General features: G+C 41.6%; 1 protein-coding gene across 3 annotated transcripts; it reads right to left on the reverse strand.

Moving 5' to 3' along the window:
* On the reverse strand, positions 1 to 26,985 carry Rufy2 (RUN and FYVE domain containing 2). 3 transcript variants are annotated; one of them, XM_048338890.1, is made up of 18 exons: positions 26,887 to 26,985; positions 22,601 to 22,774; positions 20,522 to 20,639; positions 19,560 to 19,661; positions 17,785 to 17,908; positions 17,113 to 17,174; positions 16,557 to 16,646; positions 13,687 to 13,756; positions 11,549 to 11,650; positions 11,344 to 11,460; positions 9,019 to 9,186; positions 7,252 to 7,349; positions 4,934 to 5,053; positions 3,372 to 3,501; positions 2,062 to 2,156; positions 874 to 922; positions 549 to 626; positions 1 to 463 (listed from the first exon to the last, which is right to left on the reverse strand). In XM_048338890.1, exons 1-18 carry the CDS (start codon positions 26,888 to 26,890, stop codon positions 320 to 322), a joined length of 1,845 nt encoding a protein of 614 aa, XP_048194847.1. In that variant the 5' UTR covers positions 26,891 to 26,985; the 3' UTR covers positions 1 to 319. The 3 variants fall into 3 exon arrangements, with proteins under 3 accessions (XP_048194847.1, XP_048194845.1, XP_048194846.1); XM_048338888.1 differs by lacking the exon at positions 26,887 to 26,985 and adding an exon at positions 26,506 to 26,713; XM_048338889.1 differs by lacking the exon at positions 26,887 to 26,985 and adding an exon at positions 26,506 to 26,708 and having other exon boundaries at positions 16,557 to 16,622.
* Positions 26,986 to 27,322: the final 337 nt, after the last annotated feature.

Below are 27,322 nucleotides of genomic sequence, written 5' to 3' on the forward strand. Positions count from 1 at the left end.
TTTTAAGAAGGCCTTTACAAGATAAGGCAAATGTGTATTCACTTTTCTGTCTGGCCTTTCAATGGATTTAAACTACATGACTGTTCCATGTAATAATAACTAGGCTAAAGTTACTTTAAAACATGCTGTTCAAAATTCAGGATAACAATGGGGAAAAAAAGGCATCCAGCTTATGATTCCCATAGGTTGAATGTGAAAAAGATAAATTGGTACCAATACTGACTGGAAGCTGCTTAGGAAGGGCTGATGTCTGCACACTTTGCACACATGGAATATTCATTGCAGGTACTGTCATACAGAAAAGATTTAGTTCTGGAGTTTATGGCAAGTTAGATGAGCATCTCTGAATGAGCAATGCATGACAGGAATCACAGACTCGTACTGGCTTTGGTGAGGAAGGCAAAGGCAGTTCGTTGTCAGAGCAGGCATTACAGAAAATTTCCCCACAGTTTCTACAGTGGTGCTATTAAATGGAAAAAGAGAAAACTGAATAAAATCAGAAATCATTTTTGAACCAAAAATTTTTGAACTCCCTACCACTCTCTTACCTTTCTTTTAGAAAGTGAGAATTCCTTTTCACAAAGCTTACAATGTGTTGCTTCTTTGTCTTTCAGCCAAACTTGTCCCTAATGGGAAGAAAAAAGCCCAGGACATATAGCTGCCACCAAGCAACACTCAGCCCTAAAAGAATTAACATTTATACCGGGTATTTGCAAGCTCACACTGCTGGGCTAAGCCTTTTTTTCACCAGTCCTGGGGCTTGAACTCAGGGCCTGGGCACTGTCCGAGCTTCTTTTGCTCAAGGCTAGCACTCTACCACTTCAGCCACATTCCCAGCCAGGTGAAGTCTTCTTATTCAAATCATCTACTCACCTGCATTGCTTTGTTGGCTTCTTTTATATCTTCTATTTTCAGTTTGGATCTAAAAGGGTTACAACAAGTCCAAATTTTAGTATACATATTTTAGATATGACTTTCTAATAATTAGACAAGTGCTGGGTTTTTAGAACAGAATAGAATATAAGATTACATATACTTTTAGATCCTAGTGATTGTCTCTACCTAAAGCAATGCCATTCTCCTATATGTTTTGTTACTGGGGTTTGAACTTAGCTTTGTGCTTGCTAAGCAGGCACTTTACACTTGAGCCACATCTCTAGCACTTCAATGATGTTTGGTATCTATGATCTTAAGGTAAGTGTTTAGTTTCCGTATAATTCCTGGCACATATCTGTCAAGTCAGTGGGAAGTAAAATAATGAACAATGACACTTAGCACAGGGTCTGGCTCAAAGTGCTTAGTAAATGGATGCCAAGTTGATAAAGGAATCCTGCTAATCAGAACCACAATGCAAATTGTTCTTTGAAAAACTATAGCTGGGCTGGGATGTAGCTCCGTGGCAAAGCAAGTACAACATCCTGGGTTCAATCCCCAGCACGAAAAAAAAAAAGAAAAAGAAAAGAAAAGACAAAGTTTAAAAAGAAAAACTAGCAACAAAAAAAGCTTTGCCTTTCCACATCACACACACATACCCTTTTTTTGATTGGGGCTTGACCTCAGGGCCTGAGTGTTGTCCCTGAACTTTTTTGCTCAAGGTTGAGTCTCCTGGACTTCCTTACCCAGGCTAGCTTCAAACTAATCCTCAGATCTCAAGCCTCCTGAGTAAGATTAAAGAGGTGAGCTTCCAGTGTTCACCTAATAGCTTTATCCTTTAGAAGCTGAATTTCCTTCATGGTTCTAGTAAATTACAGTACTGTTTCTCATGCCCTTGGAAATGAAGCTCAATAACTTCTAATGGAATCTCATCTTCAGCAATTAGGAATCTGTCTGCTATGATTTCTACTGAGCTGAATTTTTACAAATGACATGCATCCATATATATGATGAGATGCCTATGTATAATTTGTTTTGAGGTTGGCAAGAGACTTATACAGGTGATTGGAGTACAGGCCTTTGTGGATATCTTATTTCTACTTTTCTGTATTAAAACAGGTGGGCCGTGCCTGTTATAGACCTTTTATAGGAGTCTACTTCTACTTAGTTGAATAAAAGAGAAATTACTCGCTAAGTTTGTTGCCAAGTTCTTGAAGGGCTTGCTCCTGTTCATGATATATTTTCTTCAACTGCTGATTTTCATCCTGAAGGTTAAGAAATTCCTTCAAAATAAGAAAAAATGCAATTTAAAATAAATTCTACGCATATTAATTTGGAAAACATAGCCTTAGGTTGTTTTGGCTTTTTAAGATGGCCTCACTATGTGGTCCAAGCTGCCCCTCAACTCATGATCTTTCAGCCTCCAAAGTACTAGGATGACAGGCATGTACCACCATACCCAGCTTTCCTTAAGCCTTTTAATAAGGAACACAAATGACAATGGGTGACAATGAACAAGATGCACTGTATTCTCAAATTCACATGTTGAATGCAACTACTTAAAGATAAAAAAAAACCTTCAAAGCTGTGTGTGTGTGTGTGTGTGTGTGTGTGAGAGAGAGAGAGAGAGAGAGAGAGAGAGAGAGAGAGCGAGGAAGGAGAGAACACGCATGTGCTGGTCCTGGAGCTTTAACTCAGACTGAGCAGTGTACCTGAGCTTTTGTGTTCAAAGATAGCACTCTTGCCAGGCAACAGTGGCTCATGCCTGTAATCCTAGCTACTCAGGAGGCTGAGATCTGAAGATCATGGTTCGAAGGCGGCCTGGGCAGAAAAGTTCTCGAGACTTTCCAAAAAACTACTCAAAAAAGCCAAAAGTAGCATTGTGGCTCAAGTGGTAGAGTGCTAGCCTTGAGCACAGAGACTCAAGGACAGTGCCCAGGTCCTGAGTTCAAGCCCCAGGCCCAGGGGGTGGGAGGGAAAGATACCACTCTATTTGAGCCACAGCTCCACTTCCAGCTTTTTTTTCTTTTTACTTTTGCCAGTCCTGGGGCTTGAACTCAGGGCCTGAGCACTGTCCCTGCTTCTTTTTGCTCAAGGCAAACACTCTACCACTTGAGCCACAGTGCCACTTCCGGCTTTTTTCTGTGTATGTGGCACCAGGAATCGAACTGAGTGCTTTGTGCATGCTAGGCAAGCACTCTACCACTAGGCCAAACTCCCAGCCCACTTCCAGCTTTTTTGGTGATTAATTGAAAAGTCTCTTTACTGCCTGGGCGGGCATCAAACCGTAATCTTCTAATCTCAATGTTCTAAGTAGCATTACAGGCACTAGCCATCCAAGCCTGCCAAAGCGGATCTTATCAACAGTTTTCCATTCACTTTAATCTTTTTACTGCTACTTCCTAAAATAACTAAGATATCTTGTTTCCTATTGTAAATGTAAATTTTCAAGTTAACATTTGTCAAGATGCAATATTTCAAGTTTTACCACTATTTACTTTTTTAAGACTAATGATTTGTTGGGTCTCATGTCTAAGATGAGATAAGGTGTCTTTCTCCTTTTGAAGATCTTCCTGCAAAGTCTGCCTCCATTCCTTCTCAATCTTCAAATCAGTTTCCAGTTGCACCCTTGAATGACAAATGACACACAGAGGCTCAGTGGCATTTCTCACAGGACAAACACATCCCTTCATAAAAGCATCTCATCTTTTTATTGATTATTTCTGCCTCAGAATAGAATTGGAGATACTTTATTTCATAAATATTTCTTGGTAACTTTAGGATTTTCAGCTACAAAATATCCTCCTTACTAGTTTGTCATGTATTACATATAAATAATAAATAATGGAATGGCAAATGCCATACTGTAAAAACTGGTTACATCTTGGAAATGGAACTAGTGAAAACAAAGTGGGTTTTGTTGTTGAGATAAGAATTCTTTATGCAGCCTACTGGCCTCAAACTCACAGTCCTCCTGCCTCCACTTCTGGAGTGCTGAGATTACAGGCCTGTGACTATACCTGGCTTAACGTGAGGTTTTATTCCTATACCATGTGAACTTTTTTTTTTTTTTGGCCAGTCCTGGGCCTTGGACTCAGGGCCTGAGCACTGTCCCTGGCTTCTTTTTGCTCAAGGCTAGCACTCTGCCACTTGAGCCACAGCGCCACTTCTGGCCGTTTTCTGTATATGTGGTGCTGGGGAATCGAACCCAGGGCCTCATGTATATGAGGCAGGCACTCTTGCCACTAGGCCATATCCCCAGCTCCCCCATGTGAACTTTTTAACAAAAAAAAAACCCTAAAAATTCATTCTGGGGTAATTATTGCTATTATCAGAATAGAAACCAACTCTGGGGCAAAGTGCTAATTTGCAGATTTCTGCTGGAAGCTGACCAATATATCAGGATGGATCTATGAGAAGGCCACCTTTGGAAAAAAGTCTATTCTGTTTAGAAATGCTAGTTCTACATCATTCTAACAACAGGTACTGGCCTGCCAAACAAAAGTAGTCAAAGTGCTAGATTTTAGATTGACAAAAAAGTCATTTTCATAATTATTGTTTGCAAGTAGGGAGAATAAGATAGGTAGATATACTGATAATAGTTTAGAATGGGTGAAGATCCCTCAAGCTATAAATGCCTATATACACAGACACCTACTCCCCTGAAAAAGTAAAGCATACTCTGGTAAAAGGTCTGAGGAAGAGATAGTCTAGTAAGATAAAATTTTTGTGGGCACTGGTCCCTTAGTTTTTTCACTTAAGGCTGATGGCTCTACCACTTGATCCATAGCTCTACTTTTGGTTTTTTGCTGGTTAATTGGAAATAGGTTCTCAGACTTTTCTGCCTAGGCTGGCTTATAACCAGATCCTCAGATCTCAGCCTCCTGAGGATTACAGGCATGAGCCACCAGTGCCTAGCTAACTTTTTAATTTTTAAAGTGAACATATTAACTAATATCATTGAATAAATAAAAATATATGTTTTACCATGATGTGCAAAAAAAGTGAGGAGAGGAGATTACATTAATACAAATCTTGTTTCCAAGAGAAAACTACTCACAGCTGTTTCTCTTTTTGAGAGATTTGTTTCTGCAGACTGTCGGATTTACTGAAACATTCTTGTCGATATTTCTCATCCTCATCTTCAGCTTCTACTTGCGCCTTCTCTGCTTGCTGCAATCTGGTGTAATTCAAATCAACTTTGGGTAAAACTGAGGCTAGAACTAGGGTGTAAAAGGGTGAAGAAGACAAATAAAAGAAAAATGGGGAAATAGAAACATTTCTAAATGAAAACAAAGTTTGGGGGGAAACTCACAAACTCAAACGTGAAAGAGCCACACAATGTCTAGAAATTGGTTTGTAATTTTTTAATACAACATATAATATGCCCAGAATACTATCTTCAATTTTGTTTTATTTCTTGTTTATAATTAACAATGTAAAGCAATACAGCCTTTACCATTTATCTAGAGCATAATGAATGGAATTTCAAAGTATAATAGGTATGTATGTTAGTGCTTTTTTACAAAATCAAGAAAAGCAAAGTACGTCTGTGTACATTAGGTAGAGAAGGCCCCAGCTGTGTGCTAATAAGGGGTGGAGGCCAGAATGAAGGGTGCTGCAAGGCCACAAGCAAGACCTACAGATGCTCCAAGTAATAGCGGAGTCCTTTCTACACATCTTTATGCTTTCACTAATTGGGCCAAAGATGTGTATGTGTATAAATGGATATTTTAAAGATTCAAAAAGAATTTAGTCCTTCCTAGTTGGCATCATTCTCTAGAGATCGTTTTCATTCCTCATCACTGAATGTTTATAAGCATTAGATCAAAATGTGATTTTCATTTTTTCTATTTTTACTTGTAAGTCATTTCTTCTCCCCAGGCTTAGGTCCATTCTCGCCTTGCTTGGCCATCAGATTTCTGAGACTTAACCTCAAGGTTTCCTAAGAAAATAGTTCCAGGATATAAACTCCTGCCTCTACTAATGGGGTGACCCTTACCTATTATGGGAGTATGTATGGTTTGAAGATAACAGTTATGTTATCTACGAGTTTAAATTTTAAGGCAGTGGGAAGGAACCTAGGCTCTTCTCTAGGTTACCAAAGTAAAATAAAAGTGAGAGTGAGGTAGGGCTTGAAGTTGTGCTATCTGAGGACTGGACAACTGAGATACTAACACATACACCAATGGCCAATCTGAGTGTAAACTGTTTCAAAACACTGGTAAATTCTAAGGGAGCCATTAGGCAAAGAATGGGGCTAATGGGGGGAATATCTGAGCCAACAAATTGTGAAACCAAAGGTTAACTTAAATATTTTGTACACTTTCCACCAAAGAGCTAAAAAGAGAAAACTGCATTTGAAAATCCTGACCTCCAAATGGTCAGTAGTGGAATGGGCCTCGTGCACGAGGTCTGAGGAACATACTGGGTCCAAGTGCACATGCTCTGCTTGCAGGCAGCGTGCTACCACAGCAGCTCACCCTGAAATGGAGAGGGAGCCAGATCCCCTTAGAGTACTAGATAGCATACATTCTTTTCCATTTAATACACTATAAAAGTTTGGGTTCTCTCAGTCTGCCTAAAGAACGTGCAGTCTTTAGAAAGATATATCTTTGACCAGCTTGTACTGGTCCTGCCTGTCACTGCCGGCACACTTCACCAATGACATTGCAATTGTCCTAGTTTGAGTTAACAGATCGTTGTCACTTCATAATGGAATGGACAGAAATCAAAAACAGAAAAAGGTAATAAAGATGTCCAAAATGTAAAAATGGGGATAAAGAAAACAAAAGAAAAAGAAAAAAAGAAGAAAGAGGATGTCAATAAAAGAATATTCATGTCAATAAAGCATTAATAGTTATGTTTTTAATAAGTAGATTCAAAAAAAGCAATGATAAGACATATGTTGACATCAACATGACAGGGCAATGGAAATACATTACATTTTCCAACAATCAAAGTGAAAAATGCCAATCTGAATCAATTCCACTGAAGCAAACTTCCAACTTGGGCAAGGCTGAGGGTCTGCACTCAGAGAAAGCAAACAACTGCTTATCTGAATGCCTATTTTCAGGTAGAGGGCAGTGAGTGGAAGACCATGTGTATTTGTTTTATGTTCCAAATAGAACCACAGAAAATTACTGGTATTAGGTCTTCAAAAAAGTCTATAGATGGAAACCTCAAATGAATCAGTCTAACATAGAGCAACTTGATTCCATGCAGTAACCAAAACAAAAAGATAAAAACTCTGCTCACCTTAAACAAAAAAGCATGCCCTAATCTATGTCTTCCTAATGGTTCTTGTGGCAGGTGTCAGAGTGAATAAAGAAAAAGGGGAGAATAAGAAAAAAAGAAACTAGTATGGGAATGCTGTACCTTTGTTCCAGCTGCCTCATGGCTGTAGTGAGTTTATTGGTTTTTTCTTCTAGTCGGGCAATTATTTCATTTTTTTCTTTCAAGCCATCTTCAGAGCCCTGAGTTATTTATAAAAAACATAACAGCTATAGTGGTTCTGATTTTTTTTTTAATTTTTGGCCAGTCCTGGGGTTTGAACTCTGAGCCTGCCGCTGTCCCTGAGCTTCTTTTGCTCAAGGCTAGCACTCTACCACATGGGCCACAGCGCCACTTCCCAGTTTTTTTCTGTTTATGTGGTGCTGAGGAACTGAACCCAGTGCTTCATGCATGCTAGGCAAGCACTCTACCGCTAAGCCACATCCCAGCTCCATGTTTTTGGTTTTTAAACCTGAATATTTTAAAATTTTCCACTTGTATTTTGCAATAGAATTGTTACTTTGAAATGAGCAGAATTCGTACTTTTAAATTATTCTGGCAAGGTGTGGTGGTACATACCTGTAATCCCAGCACTCTTGAGGTAGAGGCAATAGGACCTCAAGATCAGGGCCAGATCCAGGTACTGGTGGCTCATGCCTATAATCTTAGCTACTCAGGAGGCTGAGAGTACATGGTTCAAAGCCAGCACAAGTAAGAAAGTCCATGAGACTCTTATCTCCAATTAACCACCAGAAAACTGGAGGTGTAGAGCACTACTAGCCTTGAAGAGCTCAGGGACAGTGTCTCAGCCCTGAATTCAAGCCCCATGACCACTACCAACAACAACAAAAAGGGACTGGCCAGCCTGAGCTATATAATGAGACCCTGTCTATAGAAAAAGGAATAAGATGTAGCCCAGTGGCAGAGTGTGTACTAAGTGTGACAAAGCCCTGAGATCTATCCTTGCACCCTCCAACACAGTGCCAAAAAAGTTCAGCCCTGGGCTTAATTCCCACTGCAAAGAAAAAGAAGGAAGAGAGAAACGAAAGGGGGAGGAAGACTAAAAACTTAAGTCATGCCAGGTGCTGGTGGCTCACACCTGTAATCCTAGCTACTCAGGAGGCTGAGATTTGAGGATCGTGGTTCAAAGGCAGCCCAGGCAGCAAAGTCCATGAAGTTTCTGATCTCCAATTAACAACAAGAAAATCGAAAGTGGTGTTGTGGCTCAAAGTGGTAGAACACTAGCATTGAGTGAAAAAGCTCAGGGACAGAGCCATGGTCCAAGCCCTATGAAGGACAAAAAAAAAGAAAAGAACAAGAAAAAAGAAAGAGGGAGGAAGGAAGGAAGAAAAGAAGAAAGAAATGGAGGAAAGGAGAAATGCAGCTAATGTATTTTTTATTCTTTGATATATTTTCATTACCTATATTAAATTTCCATTTAGAAAAAAAAAAAGGCATTGACTTTTAAAACCACTAGGTCACAGTTAAAATGACCTAATCTTTTAAAAACTTCTTTCAAATATTCACTTTCAATCTATTAAAAAAAGGAACTGGGCTGGAAGTATACCTCAGCAGTAGAGCAATTAGTTCCCTGGCATGCACAAAGCCAGGGTTCAATTCCTAGTACTGCAAACAATCTAAGAACATTCCTTTTTTTTTTTTTTTGCCAGTCCTGGGCCTTGGACTTAGGGCCTGAGCACTGTCCCTGGCTTCTTTTTGCTCAAGGCTAGCACTCTGCCACTTGAGTCACAGCACCGCTTGTGGCCATTCTGTATATGTGGTGCTGGGGAATCAAACCCAGGGCTTCATGTATATGGGGCAAGCACTCTTGCCACTAGGGCCATATTCCCAGCCCCTAAGGACATTCCTTACCTGCAACTTTTGATACATCTCTATGTTAATGGCTTTCACTTCTTCTAGTTGCTGCCGAAGGCCTATCAGAGTATCTTGTTTCTCATGGATATCTTTCTCCAACAACTTCATGGCAAGTTCAATCTCATGTTTCATACTCACTTGAACTGAAAGCTCATTCTCCACATCCTGCAAATCAAAATATCTTCAATTCACATGTCACTTTGGGGTGTCAAAATAATATTAAGACACAAAACATTCTCTACTCAAACACTCCTTCTAAATTCATTAAGGAAGAATCAATCTGGTGAAAAAGTGGCTTAAAGGTAGAGTGCTTGCCTAGCATGCATGAAGCCCTGGGTTCAATTCCTTAGTTCCACATAAGCAGAAACGGCTGGAAGTGGTGCTGTGGCTCAAATAGTAGAGTGCTAGAGTTGATCACAGAAAGACTCAGGGACAGAGCTCCCAAACGGAGAATAAGGAGAATAACAAGTTCAAGACCAGACTGGGTTACAGTGGGAGACCTTGTTTTAAAAAAAAAAAAGGGGGGGGGGCAGGAGGTCATGCAGATCTTACAACAGTTAAAATTTTTTTTTCTTGGATACTGAGGTTTGAACTCAGAGCTTTATGTCTGCTAGGCAGATATTGTATCCCTTGAGGCACACCTCCAGCAAAAATGAGTGCATCTTCCATATTCTCTTAATCATCACTTTCTAACAGTTGAAAATTTAAGTATTTTATGCATTAAGTATGTTTAAGGAGACCCAGCTGATAATTTTCTTTTTAAGAAAAGAAAACTTCCAGGTACCGGTGGCTCACACCTGTAATCCTAGCTATGCAGGAGGCTAAAATCTGAGGATCATGGTTTGAAGCCAGCCTAGGCAGGAAAGTTTGTGAGACTCTTATCTCCAATTAACCACCAAAAAAGCCAGAAATGAAGCTGTGGCTCAAAGTGGCAGAGTGCTAGCCTTGAGTGAAAAAACTTAGGAACAGCTCACAAGCCCTGATCTCAAGCCCCACAACTGATTAAAAAAAAAAAAAATTAGGAAGCTAGGTATGGTGGCACATATTGTAATCCCAGGTAGTAGGAAGGTAGAAGCAAGAGGATCATAAGTTTAAGGCCAACCCAGGCGGTTAGTGAGACTCTATCTCAAAGACAAAAACAAACAAAAAGGGACATGGCTCAAATTGTAGAGTAATTGCCAGGCATGCATGAGGTCCTGAGTTCAGTCTCCACTAAAACACACACACACTCAGTTAAGAAAAAGTGCTTTCCTGGCATAGGTTAGGCACTTCATTTGATCCCCAATACAGAAGAGAAGAAAAAAAAAAACCCTTCAGATTAAGAAAGTTTCTTACAGATCCCCAGAACACCAATGGGAGTCTGGACTTGACCCGGTTTCCATGGAGACTTAGCCTTTGTAAACTCATCCAGTGTCTCTCCATGTCTACCCTTCCTCCGTCCTTCCTCCTCTTCTTTCTCCCCCTCCTCCTCATCTCTCCTCCTTCCTCTCCCTTCTCTCTTTCCTCTTTTTTCTTCTTCCTTTTTCCTCCTTTCCTTCTCCCTCCCTTTCTCTGTCTTCGTCCGTTTTTCCTTTTTTCCTTCCCCTTTCTTTCTATTTCAAGGATCAGAGTCACGGCTTAATGAGGAACAATACTCCTAGTTTTCAAGTGGTCTCATCCAACTTCTAGGATAATGGGATAGTTGGACTTGAGCATAGAAGTAACAGTAGGTCAATGTTCCTACACAAGAAGTTGAGCCATATCCCCAGCCCAATATTCTCTTCTTAACCTGGATAGTGGATTTAGAAGATCTTCCATTACTGTTCATTAAACTGTACTTAAGCATTTCTTGCATAGCTTGCAATTTCAAAAGTTTTAAAAAATTGAAAATGGGCTGGGAATATGGCTTAGTGGCAAGAGTGCCTGCCTCGTATACATGAGGCCCTGGGTTCGATTCCTCAGCACCACATATACAGAAAATGGCCGGAAGTGGCGCTGTAGCTCAAGTGGCAGAGTGCTAGCCTTGAGCAAAAAGAAGCCAGGGACAGTGCTCAGGCCCTGAGTACACAGCCCAGGACTGGCCAAAAAAAAAAATTGAAACTGATTTGTATAATTTATTCTCTTCCACAGCATTTCTGTAATGCTGCTCACAGTCCATTCATTTTAGCCATGGATTTTAACTCACAGTTTCAAAAACACTACTGGAGTGGGAGCTTAAGGAACCCGCCAGCATGCGGGGTGTGCGTTGTAGCGCAGCAAGGCGGAGGCTGGGAGAGCAAGTGGAGCTTGCTCTAGTACTGTGCTCAAGGGACTGTGGGACTGTGAGACTATGACAAAAGCTACCTGCCGGAGCTGGGACTCATCTCGAAGCTGCCTTCTGGCGTCGTTGTACATTTCATCCAGACCTTGCCGAGAATGCTTGTAGGTTTGAAGTTCAGTTTCCGTGTCCACTTTGGTCACCTGGTAAGAAAACAACAAAGGCCTACCTCACTTGCTCCTCTGCCTGACACCCAGGCCCCGCCGGAAAGGCCGACCCCTGGCATCTTACCTCCAGATGCTGCTGTGTTTTCATTAAAATCAATTTATTCTCATTTCGCAATTGGTGGTTTTCTTCTTGTAACTTAATGATATTATTTTTTGCTATTGCTAACTGAAAATTATGAATCAAAAACAAGAAAAAAATATTTTGAACAACTCTATAAGTAATATTTATGATTATAAAAAGCAGAAAAATGTCTCATATTTACAGAGTTTCATAACAAAAATTTCCGTATTAACTAAGGATAGCAATTTTTAAAATTATATTTATTTCCTTGTGCACTATTCCTCTTGTTTTCCTTTGCAGTTGAAACACATTATGCTTATTATGTGTATTAGAAACAGAGTATGCTTACTGTTAGATTTGCAATATGTCCCAAACACATTGTAGGAATAAGCATATAAATAATTATGTGTCAAGACTGTCAAGACACGTATAAGTAAGACAAATGTGTATAGGGAGAGAAGATTGAGAAAACACTGGAAATATAACAGCTATTCATGGGAACTGAATGGAACACCATGTAAAAGTGAGAGCTGGACATGGACAGGAAATCGCTGGCAGCTGTCACCATCTGTTCAACATGAATGACCACATGAAAGGGAGCCTAGGAAGGCACAGTAGGGCCAGTTTCAAAAGGCAGCTTGCAATGAATGCATTTGTGCATGCCTCATCAGGGATCTAATTTGGACTTCCCTGGGGGCCTAGCATCAGGCCGAGGCAAACCCAGGAATACTACCACTGTCATTGTGCAGAAATACTCTGGCCATGAAAAATGATCATCTCTGGTTTGGAAAAATACCAGACCAGTTGTGAATGAAAGAGTAAGAATTTTAGGGCTGGGAATGTGACTTGGTGGTAGAGTGCTTATCTAGCATGCATAAAGCCCTGGGTTTGATTCCTCAGAACCACAGAAACAGAAAAAGCCAGAAGTGGTGCTATGGCTTAAGTGGTAGGGTGCTAGCCTTGAGCAAAAAGAAGTTCAGGGACAATGTCCAGGCCCTGAGTTCAAGCCCCAGGACTGGCACACAAAAAACATGTACTGAACATGGAAAATAAGGTTCGTTGAATTAATAACAAGTTGTTTCTAATGGCTTCAATAAAAATTAAAATAGGAAGTACTAATCCCTTGGATACATTTTTCTTTTTGCTTTGTTTTGTTTTTTGCCACTGAGACTTTTTTTTTAAGGATAAACTAGTTACTCTGCAAAGAAACTGTGGAGTGGCTGGAGGCAACACTCCCAGCCAGTTTACTGAGGGTGGAGGAGGGGCAGGGATGCTACACAGTAACACTGTGACAAGTAGAGGAAAGGAACAGGGCCACTTCAGCAAGGACTTCTAACTAGAAGTCAGTCACTACCTAGGTATAGGTCCATCTGGCCTTCTTTTTTTTCCCTTTTTTAATAAATATTTGTGCTGGTTTGAATTCAGGGGCTAGGTACTCTCCCTGAGCTATGGTGCTCAAGGACAGTGCCCTAGCACTTTGAGCCCCAGCTCCATTTCAGGCTCTTTAGTAGTTCACTGGAAAGTCTCACAGACATTCCTGCCCAGGCTGGCTCTGAACCATGATCCTCAGATCTCAGCTTCCTGAGTAGCTGGGATTATAGGCATGGGTCACTGGTGCCTGGCTTATCTGCTTTCCAGTCCTGGGCCTTGGACTCAGGGCCTGAGCACTGTCCCTGGCTTCTTTTTGCTCAAGGCTAGCACTCTACCACTTGAGCCAGAGAGCCACTCCCAGCTTTTTCTATATATGTGGTGCTGAGGAATGGAACCCAGGGCTTCATGCATGCTAGGCAAACACTCTACCACTAAGCCACATTCCCAGCCTGGCTCATCTGCTTTCAAATTAGAGTTACACTTTATCAGTACAAAAGTTTGGGTAAGCTACAACTCTGAGGCTCATTTCCAGAAGTTGGGAATCACCAATGTTATCTCACAGATTCACATGACACAATTTGCCTAAAAATATGAGGTTTATCTAGAATTTATAATCACCATTAGAACTGCAAGCATTCTATCACAATGAAAATGTGTGTACACACATACACTCATGTACACATATACTTAATGCATTCACACTTAAAATGGAAAAGGAACACAAGCAAATGATCCATGAAAGACAATTATCCACTACTGGGTGACAGTACCTCTTCAATCAGCTTAGTATTTGACTTTTCCAGTGAATCAACTCTGGAATGGAGGCTGCTGACTGTGCTGCTGAAATTAGCAAAGAAAAAAAAATCCATTCAAAATCATATAAACTCAGGCAGAAAAGAGTAATTTCCCTGGACTCATCATGTTATATATCAACTACCTTGAATGAATTTCTGGATGTGGGAGATTTCATTAACTTGATTTGGCTAAGATCATGATGAAGACTGCAGCAAAAGAATTTTCCTACTAATACTCCATTTGGTACTGCTTATTCTTTAAACTAGGGATCAAGCCTTACACATGCTGTCCAAGTACGCTGTCCTGAGCTATACGCCCAACCTTTGGTTTTCTGAGACACCATCTCACTATGTGAATCAGGCTGACCTGGAATTCATGATCCTCCCATCTCTGTCTTCCCAAGTGCTGGGATTACAGACCTACACCACCAAACCTGGCTCTAATTTTTTACTGCCTTCTTCGGGTCTTTTTCTTTTTTGAGCTACTTGGGACTGAATTCAAGGCCTTGCACATACTTGTAAAGGATTCTACCACTTGATTTGTACTCCTTACTCCCTAGGGTCCATCCTTCTTACAATTAACTGGTAATATCTGAGAATGGAAATTACATACAAACCTTGCTAAACATGGCTAAGCTTTACATATAAAAAACATTATGTATATGTTGTTTTGTTTTATTCAGGAAAAACAGGGTCTCACTCTGTTGCTCAGGCTGGTCTGAAAACTAAAAAGCCCAGACAGGCTTCCAACTCACAACCAGCTTCTTAAATGCTGAGACTAAAGACTTCCCCACCACACTAGGCTTAAATATGCTTTGGGTTTTTTTGTTTTTGTTTTTGTTTTTTGTAGTATTAGGATTTTGAACTTATTCTCATGCTTGCTAGGCAGTGGTGTACCATTTGAGCCACGTTCCTGGCCTTTTTTTGGCTTTAGTAATTTTTAACTCAAGTCTTGTACTTATGCCCAAAATCCTATATATATTCACTCTTAGCTAGACTGATAGATACCTAATATTTTTATCAGTTGAGACAGGAGTCTTGCAGATGATTTTTGCATCGGTTGGTCATGAACCATGACCCTCCCAATTTCTGCATCCTAAATAAGACAGACTACAGGTCTGAGCCACTGTGCCTGGCTGTAAAAAATATATTTTGAAAGGATAAACTTACATGTATATAATTATTTGGCTTTATTGAAGCATATAAACTGACATTTTCAAGCCTCATTCTGATTACCCTCTCTACTTTCATAACTAGAAATTTTCAAAGACACATAGTTTAAGAAATATGAATATGAGATAGCCAGTGTTAGGGCCTTGGTCCACGTGAGGCTTGACACCCTACCTTCCAAAGATACACTCGAAAATCAAGTAACATCATGTGAGCATACTTACTGCTTACATTTTTGTTTAAGCGGGTCAAGAATGGACATTATCATGGATTTTCCTAATCTCTTCTCCTAAGCCTGCTTATTGCCACACCCAAACTTTCCCCAGTAAAATTCAATTGACACACAACAAACTTTCTATTCGTTGTTTTTTGTTTTTTTGTTTTTTTCCCCATCAGTCACAGGGGCTTGAACTCTGGGCCTGGGTGCTGTCTCTAAGCTCTTCAGCTCAAGGCTAGCACTCTATCACTTGGGCCACAGCATCATTTCAGTTTTCTGGTAGTTAATTGGAGATAAGAGTCTCATGGACTTTCCTGCCCAGGCTGGCTTTGGTGATCTTCAGATCTCAGCCTCCTGAGTAGCTAGGATTATAGGCATCAGCCACCAGCTCCTGACGTGGATATTTTCTTGAGACAAGGTCTCACTATGTAGCCTAGGCTGGCCTTAAACTGAGCCTCTGTCTCCTGAGTACTAGGACTACAGGTGTATACCATCAAGCCTGGCTGTAAAATATCTTGTAATTTTTATATTCGTATAGAAATTTTTTTAGCCATACTAGATTAAACTATATTACTAAATTCTTTAGTTTTAATGTGGTTACCAGAAATTTTACAGTAATCACTTGTCTTGCATTATATTTCTTTTTTTTTTTTTTTTTTTTTTTTTTTTTTGGCCAGTCCTGGGCCTTGGACTCAGGGCCTGAGCACTGTCCCTGGCTTCTTCCCACTCAAGGCTAGCACTCTGCCACTTGAGCCACAGCACCGCTTCTGGCCGTTTTCTGTATATGTGGTGCTGGGGAATCGAACCTAGGGCCTCGTGTATCCGAGGCAGGCACTCTTGCCACTAGGCTATATCCCCAGCCCCGTATTATATTTCTGTTAGAGGTGCACTAGTCTAATTTCATTTTCTCATCTAAATATTCATTGAAAACTTCTATGACCAGATGAGATTATAACGAGGAAACTGGCTCCACAGAAGATGCCCATAGAAAAAGCAGTCACTGTGCCATCAAAATATTATAAACTTTCACCAGGCTTTTTTTCCTCAAGGGTATGGTGACAAGTTTAAAGTTCTATATAAATTCTATGAAGATTCAAAACTGGATTCTAATTTTCTGCTGAAATGAATAATTCTCTGGGGTGTTATTGGTTTTTTTCTTTTAACAGTAAGGCGATCAAACCCAGGGCTGTGCCTGCAGAGCAGCTGCTGAGCCACACCCTCTCGTGGCTTCCATGTCTGATCTCACTTATCCCCTCCACCCCCTCTGTCCCCTCTTAGAAGAAAAGAGGGTCAAGCTGAAAACGAAACAAAACCCTAAAGCAACAGTTATAAATCTAAGAATCCAAATAGTACAAGAAATGTATCCATTGCCTAACATATGAAACTGTAACCTCTCTGTACATCAGTTTGATAATAAAAATTTGAAAAAAAAATAAATCTAAGAATCCATAATACTTACTTGAGCTGTCTGTTTAATTCTTCAACATAATTCTTTTGGTCTAAGATGGCCGCAATCTGAACATTCCTAGAGGGGAAAGGATATTTTGTGCTAGTGGGAAGGGTGGAAAAAATCTAGATCATCTAAATTGTGTTGTAAAATCACAATAGTAAAACACTGTCTCTTGCTTTTAAAACAAAACTGAAGACTCTTTGTTATCACCTAGCAGTGAGCTATGTACAAAGTCACTATAACCTTGCTGAATGAATTACTTGCTAATGTTTGACTAAACCATGCCATTAACGTAGTTTAAACTTAACCTTGAAATACATTGTCACTAAAAAAAAAAAAATACAGGTAGCAGTAATGAGAGGTTTGATGACCAAAAGTATAACTTCATACAAAAGTCACATCCTTCTACATGATATTTATTTTTCTTACAAAGCTTTTAAAGGAAGTAAATATAAAATAAACCAAAAACCACAGTGGGAATGAGAAGGAGCACAAACCACACTGTAAATAGATCACAAATTCATTTGTAAAACTTTTTAAGTGAAATAACTTATAAAAATCATACCTTTCTTTATTTCCGATATCTTCTTCATTCTTTAAATACATGGAAAAATCAATCACTCCAACCTAAAGTTAATAAAATTATTTTATGTGATAAGAATAATACCTCATCAGTAGTACCATCAATGCGTGATGGTTAATTTTGACTACCAACATGGCTGAACTGATAAGACACCTAGGAGATGAGTGAAGTGGTTGTGTGTGGTTGTGTCTGTGAGGACAATACCAGATCATCAGGGCTCTGCTCTGATCAATGGTTATACAGTGGTAGATTCAAAATGGGAGAAGACTACTTGAAGGTGGTGGGAAGATGGAAGGTGAGGCCCAGTGGGTGGAGGCTATGGCTGGGGCCAAACTTTGAAGGCTGGATCTTAGCGGTGGCCTGTTATCCTCTCTGCCGTGCCCTCCTGCTGCCTTGATGTCTCAGCACTGGTCCCATAGTAATGGAGCAAGTTGACCATGGTCTGAAAACTCTGAAACTGTGAGCCAAAATAAATCCTTCCACCCTTAAGCTGCTTTGCTCAGGCACAGCAATGACAAGTCTGATTTAACCTACAGCTGAATTATGTTTTTCATTGCATGTTAACAGTACTATTTACAACTGAGGAGAACCCTATATCAAGGAGGAAGTGTGCAAATGAAAGCGCTCTGCGCGTGTCCCACTATGTTCACTTACTTGTGAGTCTAAGTCCTCGCCCTTTACACACAGATTAGCATCTATCACATTCAGGCCAACCAGCAGCCCAACAATTACTGTTCCTTCTTCTTCCATCATTAGTGCATGATACTCATAGAACTCACTGTACAAATTAGAAGAACAAAAACAAAAACCCTCCATCACAAATTCATATCTAGTACTAAATTTTGAAACCTTAGCATCTTACCTTCCTAAGTTAAGTGCTTTCAAATTAGCCTTTCTACATGTGAACTTTCCAAAATGTAAATGTTTACATAGAAATAAATGTTAAAAGAAAAAGACTGGGAAATGGTGCTGTGGCTCAAAGTGGTAGAGTGCTAGCCTTGAGCAAAAAAGCTCAGGGATAGCACCCAGGCTCTGAGTTCAAGCTCCACAACCTAATGGGGGAGGGGGGAGGAAAGGAAGGAGGGAAGGAAGGAGAAGGGAGGGAGAGGGGTAGAGGGAGAGAAAGAGGAGGAAAGAGGAGAGAGAGAGAGACTAGGCCTAAGTCGGGTGCTGGTGGCTCACACCTGTAATCCTAGTTACTCAGGAGGCTGAGATCTGAGGATCAAGATTCAAAGCCAGCCTGGGCAGCAAAGTCTGTCAGACTCATCTCCAAATTAACAACCAGAAACCCGAAAGCCTTGCTGTGGCCAAGTGGTAGATCACTAGCCTTAGGCTAAAGAGCTCAGGGAGAGCGCCCAGGCCCCATGGCCAACAAAAAAGAAAGAAGGAAAGAAAAAGACTGAAGGAGACAAAAGAGGAAAACTATTCTTAAGGGGAACAGAAGGGGATAGGAAGGGGGAAAGGAGAAGGGTGGGGAATGAGAAGAGATGACACTGAGACATGGCACATTTGACTCTCAGAAGTGCACAGTGACTCTTGCTTATCTGACTTATCTGACTTATGATACTTTTTATTACAGCTGAGTTTTCAGCTCCAGGATTCATTAAGACCCCTGGAATAAAGAATAAGGTGGGAAAGGAGTATGAAACATTTCAGAGCTCACATTGAACTGATGATCACTGAATAGACATGGACATTGACTTTTTAAAAATGTACAATTGAGACTTCTGAAAGACATAGGGCAGTCTAAAAGCTCAGGCTTGTCAATGTATATTCAGAGAATACTTATCACTGTAGTAAGCCTTCATTAATATGTTGCATATATGTCCCTTAATCATTTCAGTTCACCTTCAGAACACTACTGAAAAATAGCAGTGCTTAAAGTATGGTCATTCTCAATTAACAAATGGGAAAAACTGAGATGCAAAACCTGAGAGACAAACAAAAGCAAACTCAGGACCACACTCCCTAGAGAGGTGCCTCAGGCAGAGGGGCCGCCCTGGCCCACGCCCTTCAACACAGATGGCCTTCTCTCAGAGTCCTAAATAGCCCTTCAACTCAAGCTACACTCACTATGATACATTCATCTGGATATTCAACATTTAAGAAATAGGAAGAATCAAACTCCCAAATTCCAATGCAAATATTTAGCCACAGAGTTAACTATCACGCAGAAGAGTGAAATTAACAGAAATATAACATATATAAATTTTCCCATACTGGATGATTAAAAAGCATATGGTATTCAGGTTTGGGGCTAGTTTCTGATCCATATTGTACCCCAATATATTCTGTTCTCATCTGTTTTGTTTCTTTTATTATATAACATCTTACTATATATCACATATATCTTTTCAATTAGCTTCAATCCTTTTTGGAAGATAAGACAAAATAAAAACTGAAAATAAACATGATTTAATGGTACTAACCTCAAGAGATCCCTCTGAATAATTAAGCAGCGAAGGTAATCAGCCATTTTTTTTTGCATGAGAGCTAATCGAAGCCAGGCTCTTGCTCGACCCAGGGGCGTCCTAAAAAAAACCAAAGTGTTTAGAAAAGCATCCTTTTCTCTAAGACTATGAACTATACATGCTTTATCTCCACGGATGTACACACTAACAAATAAAAAAGGCCCTTTACCACATTTTCATTTCAATAGTTTTAAGCTAGTTTTTGGTTTTGTTTTGTTTTTTAGGAAGCAAACTAATCTTTAGTGAAAGCTCAGTCTGCTCTTGCAGGACATTTTTTTTGGAGCGGGGCTAGGAGATTTGTATGCTTGCTTGACATACAAGCACACCTACCACCCTTTCACTCTTTTTTGTTAGTTTTTGAATGAAGTATCAAGTAACAACCAGACTGGACTGGCTATAATCCCAAATCATTCCCATGCTGCTAGACTGACAGAACCATATCATAATGGCCCAGATTGTTCAGTTGAGATGGGGGTCTCCAGTTAACCAGCACAAAGCCAGAAATGGAGCTGTGACTCAAGTTGTAGAGCACAGAGCTTTATTAGGAGAAAATGGAGGAAGAGTACTTAAAGCTGAAAGAAATAATAAACTAGAATCTTGAGATTTTTATTTTTTTGCCAGTGCTGGGGTTTGAACTCAAGGCCTGGGTGCTGTCTCTGAGCTTCTTTTTGCTCAAGACAAGTGCTTTACCACTTGAGCCACAGCTCCACTTCCACTCTTTTGAGTAATTTATTGGAGATAAGAGTCTTCGGGAGTTTCCTGCCCAAGTTGGCTTCAAATTGTGATCCTTCAATCTCAGCCTCCTGAGTAGCTAGGATTACAGACAGGCGTGAGCCACCAGAGCTGGCTGTGAGATACTTTAGGGGGGCAGTAGTGTCCCTCTGTGGTTAAGGATGAGCAACTATAATAAGGCTACTTACTTAAGACCAGGTAAATCTCGAACACTGGCTCCTATCTCCTCTGCCTCTGGGTAGAGCTTCTCCACCAGTTCCAAAGGGCCCCAAATAGTTTTGTTATAACTCAAAAATGATTTTCTTACTGAAAAGAAGAAAATATAATGTGCATGACTGCAACATGTAGAAGTGTATTAACTTTATCTTATTTCAACATTTCTAACTTAGTATACCATTTTTCAGAGAACTTTTCACTCTTTTAACCACTGCATAGCCTTACTGGTGAGTCGCCTGTTCAATCAGGATCCTGTTGTCCCTCCCGATATTTTTGGTCATATCAGAAAAGTACACTCTGGCTATTCTTTCATGCACTGTATAGAATGTTATCTAGGAGGTAGGGGCTCACACCTGTAATCCTAGCTACTCGTGGGGCTGAGGTATGAGGATTTAAGATCTAGACCAGCCATAGGCAGAAAAGTCCTTGAAATTGTACCTCAAAGTAACCCATAAGATCAGGTGCCAGTGGTGCACGCTTGTAATCCTAGCTACTCGAGAAGCTGAGGTAAGAGGATCTCTGTTCAAAGCCAGCCCTGGCAGGAAAGTATGTGAAACTCTTATCTCCAATGAACTACTAAAACACTAGAAGTGGAGCTATGGCTCAAGTAACTAGTAAAGTGCTAACCTTGAATAAAAAGGTCTGGGACAGTGCCCAGGCCCTGAGTTTAAGCCCTAGGACTGGAACAAAAAATTAAATTAAATTAAAAATTAGCCAGTAAAATGCCAGACTAGAGGCATGGCTCAAGTGGCAACATGCCAGCCACAAGCAAGAAAGCTGGAGGAACACAGCATGAGGCACTGAGTTCAAGATCCAGTATTAGAACAAGCAAACAATGACCAGATCAAACTAAAAAGATGTGTAGTCCTAGTAGATTGATCTTTGTAAGGTTACTAAATAAAGCAAACATGAATCCAGAACTGATAGTATACACCTTTAACTCCAATACTTAGAAGGCTGAGGCAGGAGGATCTTGAGTTTGAGACCAGTCTGGGACACACAGTGAGTACCAGGTCAGCCTGAGTTACATGGCAGGATGCTGTCTCAAAATGGATAAATACATAAATAAAGCAAAAAGAGCCAATGACATGGCTCAAGCAGTAGAGCACCTGTCCAGCAGCAAGTATACAGTCCTAAGTTTAAACCTCAGTACTAACAAATATACACACACATATTATGTATATATACATATATGCATGTATATATGTACACATGTGTGTATACACATATACACACATGTGTACATATATGTATGTGCATACATATATATTTTTTAAAGGGCTAGAGGTACAACTCAATGGTAAAGCATGATGTGCCTAGCATATCAAGCTCTGGATTATTTTTCTTTCATTTCATTCTGACATTTGTGGAATAGGAAACCACAAAATGGCCATATTTCTTTTTTTTTTTTTTTGTGGCAAGTCCTGGGCTTTGAACTCAGGGCCTGAGCACTGTCCCTGGCTTCCTTTTGCTCAAGGCTAGCACTCTGCCACTTGAGCCCCAGTGCCACTTCTGGCCGTTTTCTACATATGTGGTGCTAGGGAATCGAACCCAGGGCTTCATGTATATGAGGCAAGCACCCTTGCCACTAGGCCATATTCCCAGCCCGACAAAATGGCCATATTTCTTAATGACCAGATATCCTACAGATAAAATTACAATGTGCCGATCATATGCATCGCCCAGATAAGCGAATTTTCCTTTGGGGAGAAAGTCACAGCATGAAGAAAAAAAATCTGTAAATGAAATGCAGTTTGTTGGTTTTGTCCTATTGGGTTGGAAGCCATGGTTGAACACATGAGAGGCAAGCAGTCTACCACTGAGCCACATCTCTAGCCTCAAATATCTTCATACACAACAGTAACAACTAAGCACTTTCTGAAGGCCATCTGTTAAGAAACAGAAAAATTATACATCCTTGCAAAATCAACCCACTCAATATTTAGATACAAAATAGTAGTAATTATGGCCTCAAAATATCTATTTCAAGGACATTTAAGATGAAAAGGAGGGATTCTAAAGTACATTAATTATTTGAAAATTTCTAGTACCTTTAAGACCATGTTTCAGACAGTGTTCCATAACAACGAAGAACTGCTGCAGAGGGGGATAGTCCGAGTCCAAAGTGCGGCCAAAGCTTAGTGCAGATTCAATGAGTCCTTTGATGCTCAGCTTCGCCATATTCAACAGGTTGGCTCTCTCTACTGCAATGGGGTCTTTCATAGCTGAAAGCACAAGAGGAGTCTAGCATTATTTCCCACATGTGACAAGGAGTGACATGCAAAACTTACCCTTCCCCAATGAAACCAACAGTGGTTTGCCTTTCCTACGTTAAAAACCAATGGCTTCCTCAGGGCAAGTTTAACATTAACCTATTTAACTTCTCTTTAGTATCTCTCACATGCACCACAGTAAACTACCAAGGCCCACTCCAGTCAAAGTCTCTGTAAATTTTTTTCTTTTTCAAAATCAACCCAAGTCCTGAAGCTGAGACTTAAACTAAGTATCTGCTGCTTTCCCTCATTGCCAGACACTCTTACCACCTGAGCCACGCCTCCAACCTCTAAATTATTCTCCTGTGTGTTTTATTTTTGTGGGACCTCTTCAGAGAATAGCTTTTAAAATCATTTTCTGTGGAGATAGAAATGTTTACGGGCCTCATGCAAATGGAGAGTGGATATGGTAGAAGGGTGAACTGTCAGTACAAATGTTCAGAATGAACTGGTAATCAAATAAAAGGTAAAGTTCTAAGATTCCAGTATCTCCCACATGACAGATAAACACAACTATGAGGATACAGGAAAAGATAATCCATTCTCTCAGTCATGTCAACCCTCTTTCTATCTGTGCTTGCCTTCTGATTATGTTTTGTGCAGATTTCCTTTTTTGTGCAGATTTCCTTTTTTTGTGCAGGTACTAAGGAGGTTTGAACTCAAGGCCTAACCACTGCCCTTAGTTTTCACACAGGGTTAGTGCTCTACCACTTGAGCCACAGCTCCACTTCCAGCTTTTTGGTAGTTAATTGAATATAAAGAGTCTCATGGACTTTCCTGCCAGAGCTTGGGTTTCTTTTGAAATGAAAACTCCAGGTAAATGTAAGGAAATGAATGAAGCCTGACACCCATCCCCTTCACCTGGGCTTGGAAAAAGGACCAAGTCCCCAGAGGGCAATGGAATAAGGAGGCCTTCTGTAGAGAGGGCCATGGGTATTAGGCAGCAGTTTGGAGGATTAACACATTTACAAACCAGACCGAAATTAAACACTCAAAACTATAAATAACTTGCAAATATAACTAACTACTAAGAGCAAACAAAACAAAAGTCAATAGGAAGCTACAGTTGAAGAGCAACTACATTCATTTGATCAGGGACAAATCACTCTGTTGTCTGAGTTCCATCAGCATGAGGACCTGAGTTCAATACACACAGACACAGACACAGACAGACACACACACACACACACACACATTTTTCAAGAGTAGTAATGTGGTAGGGGAAAAAAAGACTTCCTTCTTAAGTCCTTAATTGCTTATGAACCACTATCCTCAGAACTCTGCCTGTGATTGTTCTGTATGGCTCTTTTAAAAGTTTCTCGAGGGGCTGGGGATATAGCCTAGTGGCAAGAGTGCCTGCCTCGGATACACGAGGCCCTAGGTTCGATTCCCCAGCACCACATATACAGAAAACGGCCAGAAGCGGAGCTGTGGCTCAAGTGGCAGAGTGCTAGCCTTGAGCGGGAAGAAGCCAGGGACAGTGCTCAGGCCCTGAGTCCAAGGCCCAGGACTGGCCAAAAAAAAAAAAAAAAAAGTTTCTCGAGGGGCTGGGGATATAGCCTAGTGGCAAGAATGCCTGCCTCGGATACACGAGGCCCTAGGTTCGATTCCCCAGCACCACATATACAGAAAACGGCCAGAAGCGGCGCTGTGGCTCAAGTGGCGGAGTGCTAGCCTTGAGCGGGAAGAAGCCAGGGACAGTGCTCAGGCCCTGAGTCCAAGGCCCAGGACTGGCCAAAAAAAAAAAAAAAAGTTTCTCGCTTCTAAACAGCTGGCCTGGTCCACTGTTTCAGTCTAAATACCAAAAGACACATTCCCCCCCACTCACACCCACCCCAGTCGGTCCAGGGGTTTGAACTCTGCGCCTGGGGGCTGTACCTGAGATTCTTCCCTCAAGGCTAGCTCTCTACCACTTAGAGCCACCTCTCCACTTCCAGTTTTCTGATGGTAAATTGGAGATAGAGTCTCATGGCCTTTCCAGGCCAGTCTAGCTTTGAACCATAATCCTCAGATCTCAACCTCCTGAGTGGCTAGGATTAGAGGTGTGAGCCAGCAGCGCTGGTTTTTTAAATGTTTTTATTGTTATTAAAAGACACCTCTTCATGCAATATGTTTGTTATTACATATGTAATAAACCCATGCATTACATGGGTAAATATTAGAGATGTAATGTAGGCATTATAGAAGTTAATACAAGGACAAGACATTATGTATATAGGGGTGAAATATATGTTATTACATGAGCAATATATCATGTATTATATAATATAGAAATACATTTCTTTTTTTTTTTTGCCAGTCCTGGGGCTTGGACTCAGGGCCTGAGCACTGTCTGTGGCTTCTTCTTGCTCAAGGCTAGCACTCTGCCACTTGAGCCACAGCGCCACTTCTGGCCATTTTGTGTATATGTGGTGCTGGGGAATCGAACCCAGGGCCTCACGTATACGAGGCAAGCACTCTTGCCACTAGGCCATATCCCCAGCCCCGAAATACTACATTTCTAACATGTACAATATAGAAGATATTCCATGTATAACATATCTTCTATTAAATATGCAATTCAGAAGGTATTGCATGTGTATTATGTATTACATATACAATGTAGGCCATATATGTCTACTATATTATGTATTATACATGTAATATGTCTTATATATGTCTAATATGTAATAGGCATATATTACACATTAGATATATTACTTATTAGACAATGTTAGACAGTAGACAATATTACACTGTCTACTAAACATAAGTTAAACATATATATTTTGGCACATATAGACAATATCATAGACATATATACACTGTTATGCAACTAACAATGTATTATATAATGCATGACTACTATTAGTGCATATATGTACAATATGTTATGTACATTATGTTATATACAATATATAATATATATTTCATCATTAAAAAAGACACTTCTTCATGTCCTAATTTCTAATTAATATTTTCAACTCAAAGAAAATTATTTCCTTTCCACAATGTTTTTCTCTTAGGAACTGAGTGGCACTTTGATGTAGCTTGAAACAATATTTTCAGCAAACAACAAATCTGGCATTTCATAATCTCTGACGAGCCATCAAAGTGTTCGTTTTAGTTTACTGCCTTGCCACTCTGGGGACCCAGTGGACCTTGCATACGCCAGGCAAGCACTGTACCACCGAGCTATGTCCCCAGCCTAAAGCCTCTTTATTTTAAGCAGCACAGATGGAGAATCGAGTCCAGCCTGGGTTGCATAAGGAAAGCCCTGTCTGAAATATTCCACCCTCAGAGAATTCCCGGGTTCCCAAAGATCTAGAATTCTCCTTGGGACTAAGTTGAATGGCAGGAAGCCTAACGCAGCCTGCTGGGCAAGGCCCCATGGGCACCCGCTCTGGGCGGGCGGGCGGTGGGAACACATCCGCAGGCGTCTTCACTCCCTGATTTTCCCTAAAGGAAAGCGTTTGAAGTTCCATCCTCAAGGCGAACTCTCATGTCAAGTGCTCACCACAATGATTGGCAAAGCTGGGAGGCCGGGGGGGGGGGGGAACCGGGACACCGGGCCACACCGCGGCTGGGCGTGAGGCTCCACAGGTGCGCCCCGAGACCAGGTGACAGCCCTTCCCTCAGCCGCGCGCCCCTCTCCCTCCCCGGCCGGAACGCCTCGGGCGCCCCTCGCCCCGCCGCGCTCTCACCCCGGGCGGCGCAGGGCGGCGCTTCCCCGCTCACGCCCCTGGCGTCGGGCACCCAGGCCAAAACCCGAGGCGCATCTTCCTTCCGCCACCCCCAAACCTGAAAGGTCATGGCTCCGCCTCAATTGCTCCCCGAATCCCCGAACCACACCCCAGCCGGCCTCGTCCTCGCTCGCAGCGACCCCGAGACCTCCGCCGCCAGCCCGGGTGGGGGCGGGAAGGAACGAGGTGGGGCCGCGCGTTGCCATGACGACTCCGAGACCCCACCCCAGGTTCCGGCCCCCGAGGTGACCGGGCGCATGCCCTAGCCCCGTTCCCGGCACCCACAGCCGGGGCCCGCAACGAAGAACACGGGGCGCCCCCGCACGGGGCCGACTCCCTTACCCATGGCGGCGGCGCGGTCACGGCGGGGGGCCCCCGGCCCGGGCCACCCTCCCTGCAGGCGCGGCGGCCACCACCGCAGCTGCTCCGACCCGCGGAGGCCACAGCGCCCCCCGCGGCTGGAGGACCCCGCGCAGCCCTCCCAGGCGAGCTTCCACCGCGCCCCGCCCCCGGGCATTTCCTCCCCCCCCCCCCCCCCACACACACACACCCGGGACCAGCCCCGGTACACCGGGCCTGCGACCCCGGGACAGGAAGCGCGTCTGCGGGAAGGAGATTGGAGCCCCTCCGGAGAGGGGCTGGGCTCCGGTCAGTGCATCGAAATGCTCGGCTTTGGTCCACACAGACAGATTTTAGAAAATCCGAAACCATTAACAGTGCGTATAAATCCACTCCGAATTTAGATCCAGATCACATTTAAATCAATAAATGCCCTGGT

The sequence above is a fragment of the Perognathus longimembris genome, chromosome 2 (assembly GCF_023159225.1).
Source record: "Perognathus longimembris pacificus isolate PPM17 chromosome 2, ASM2315922v1, whole genome shotgun sequence".
Lineage (NCBI taxonomy): Eukaryota > Metazoa > Chordata > Mammalia > Rodentia > Heteromyidae > Perognathus > Perognathus longimembris.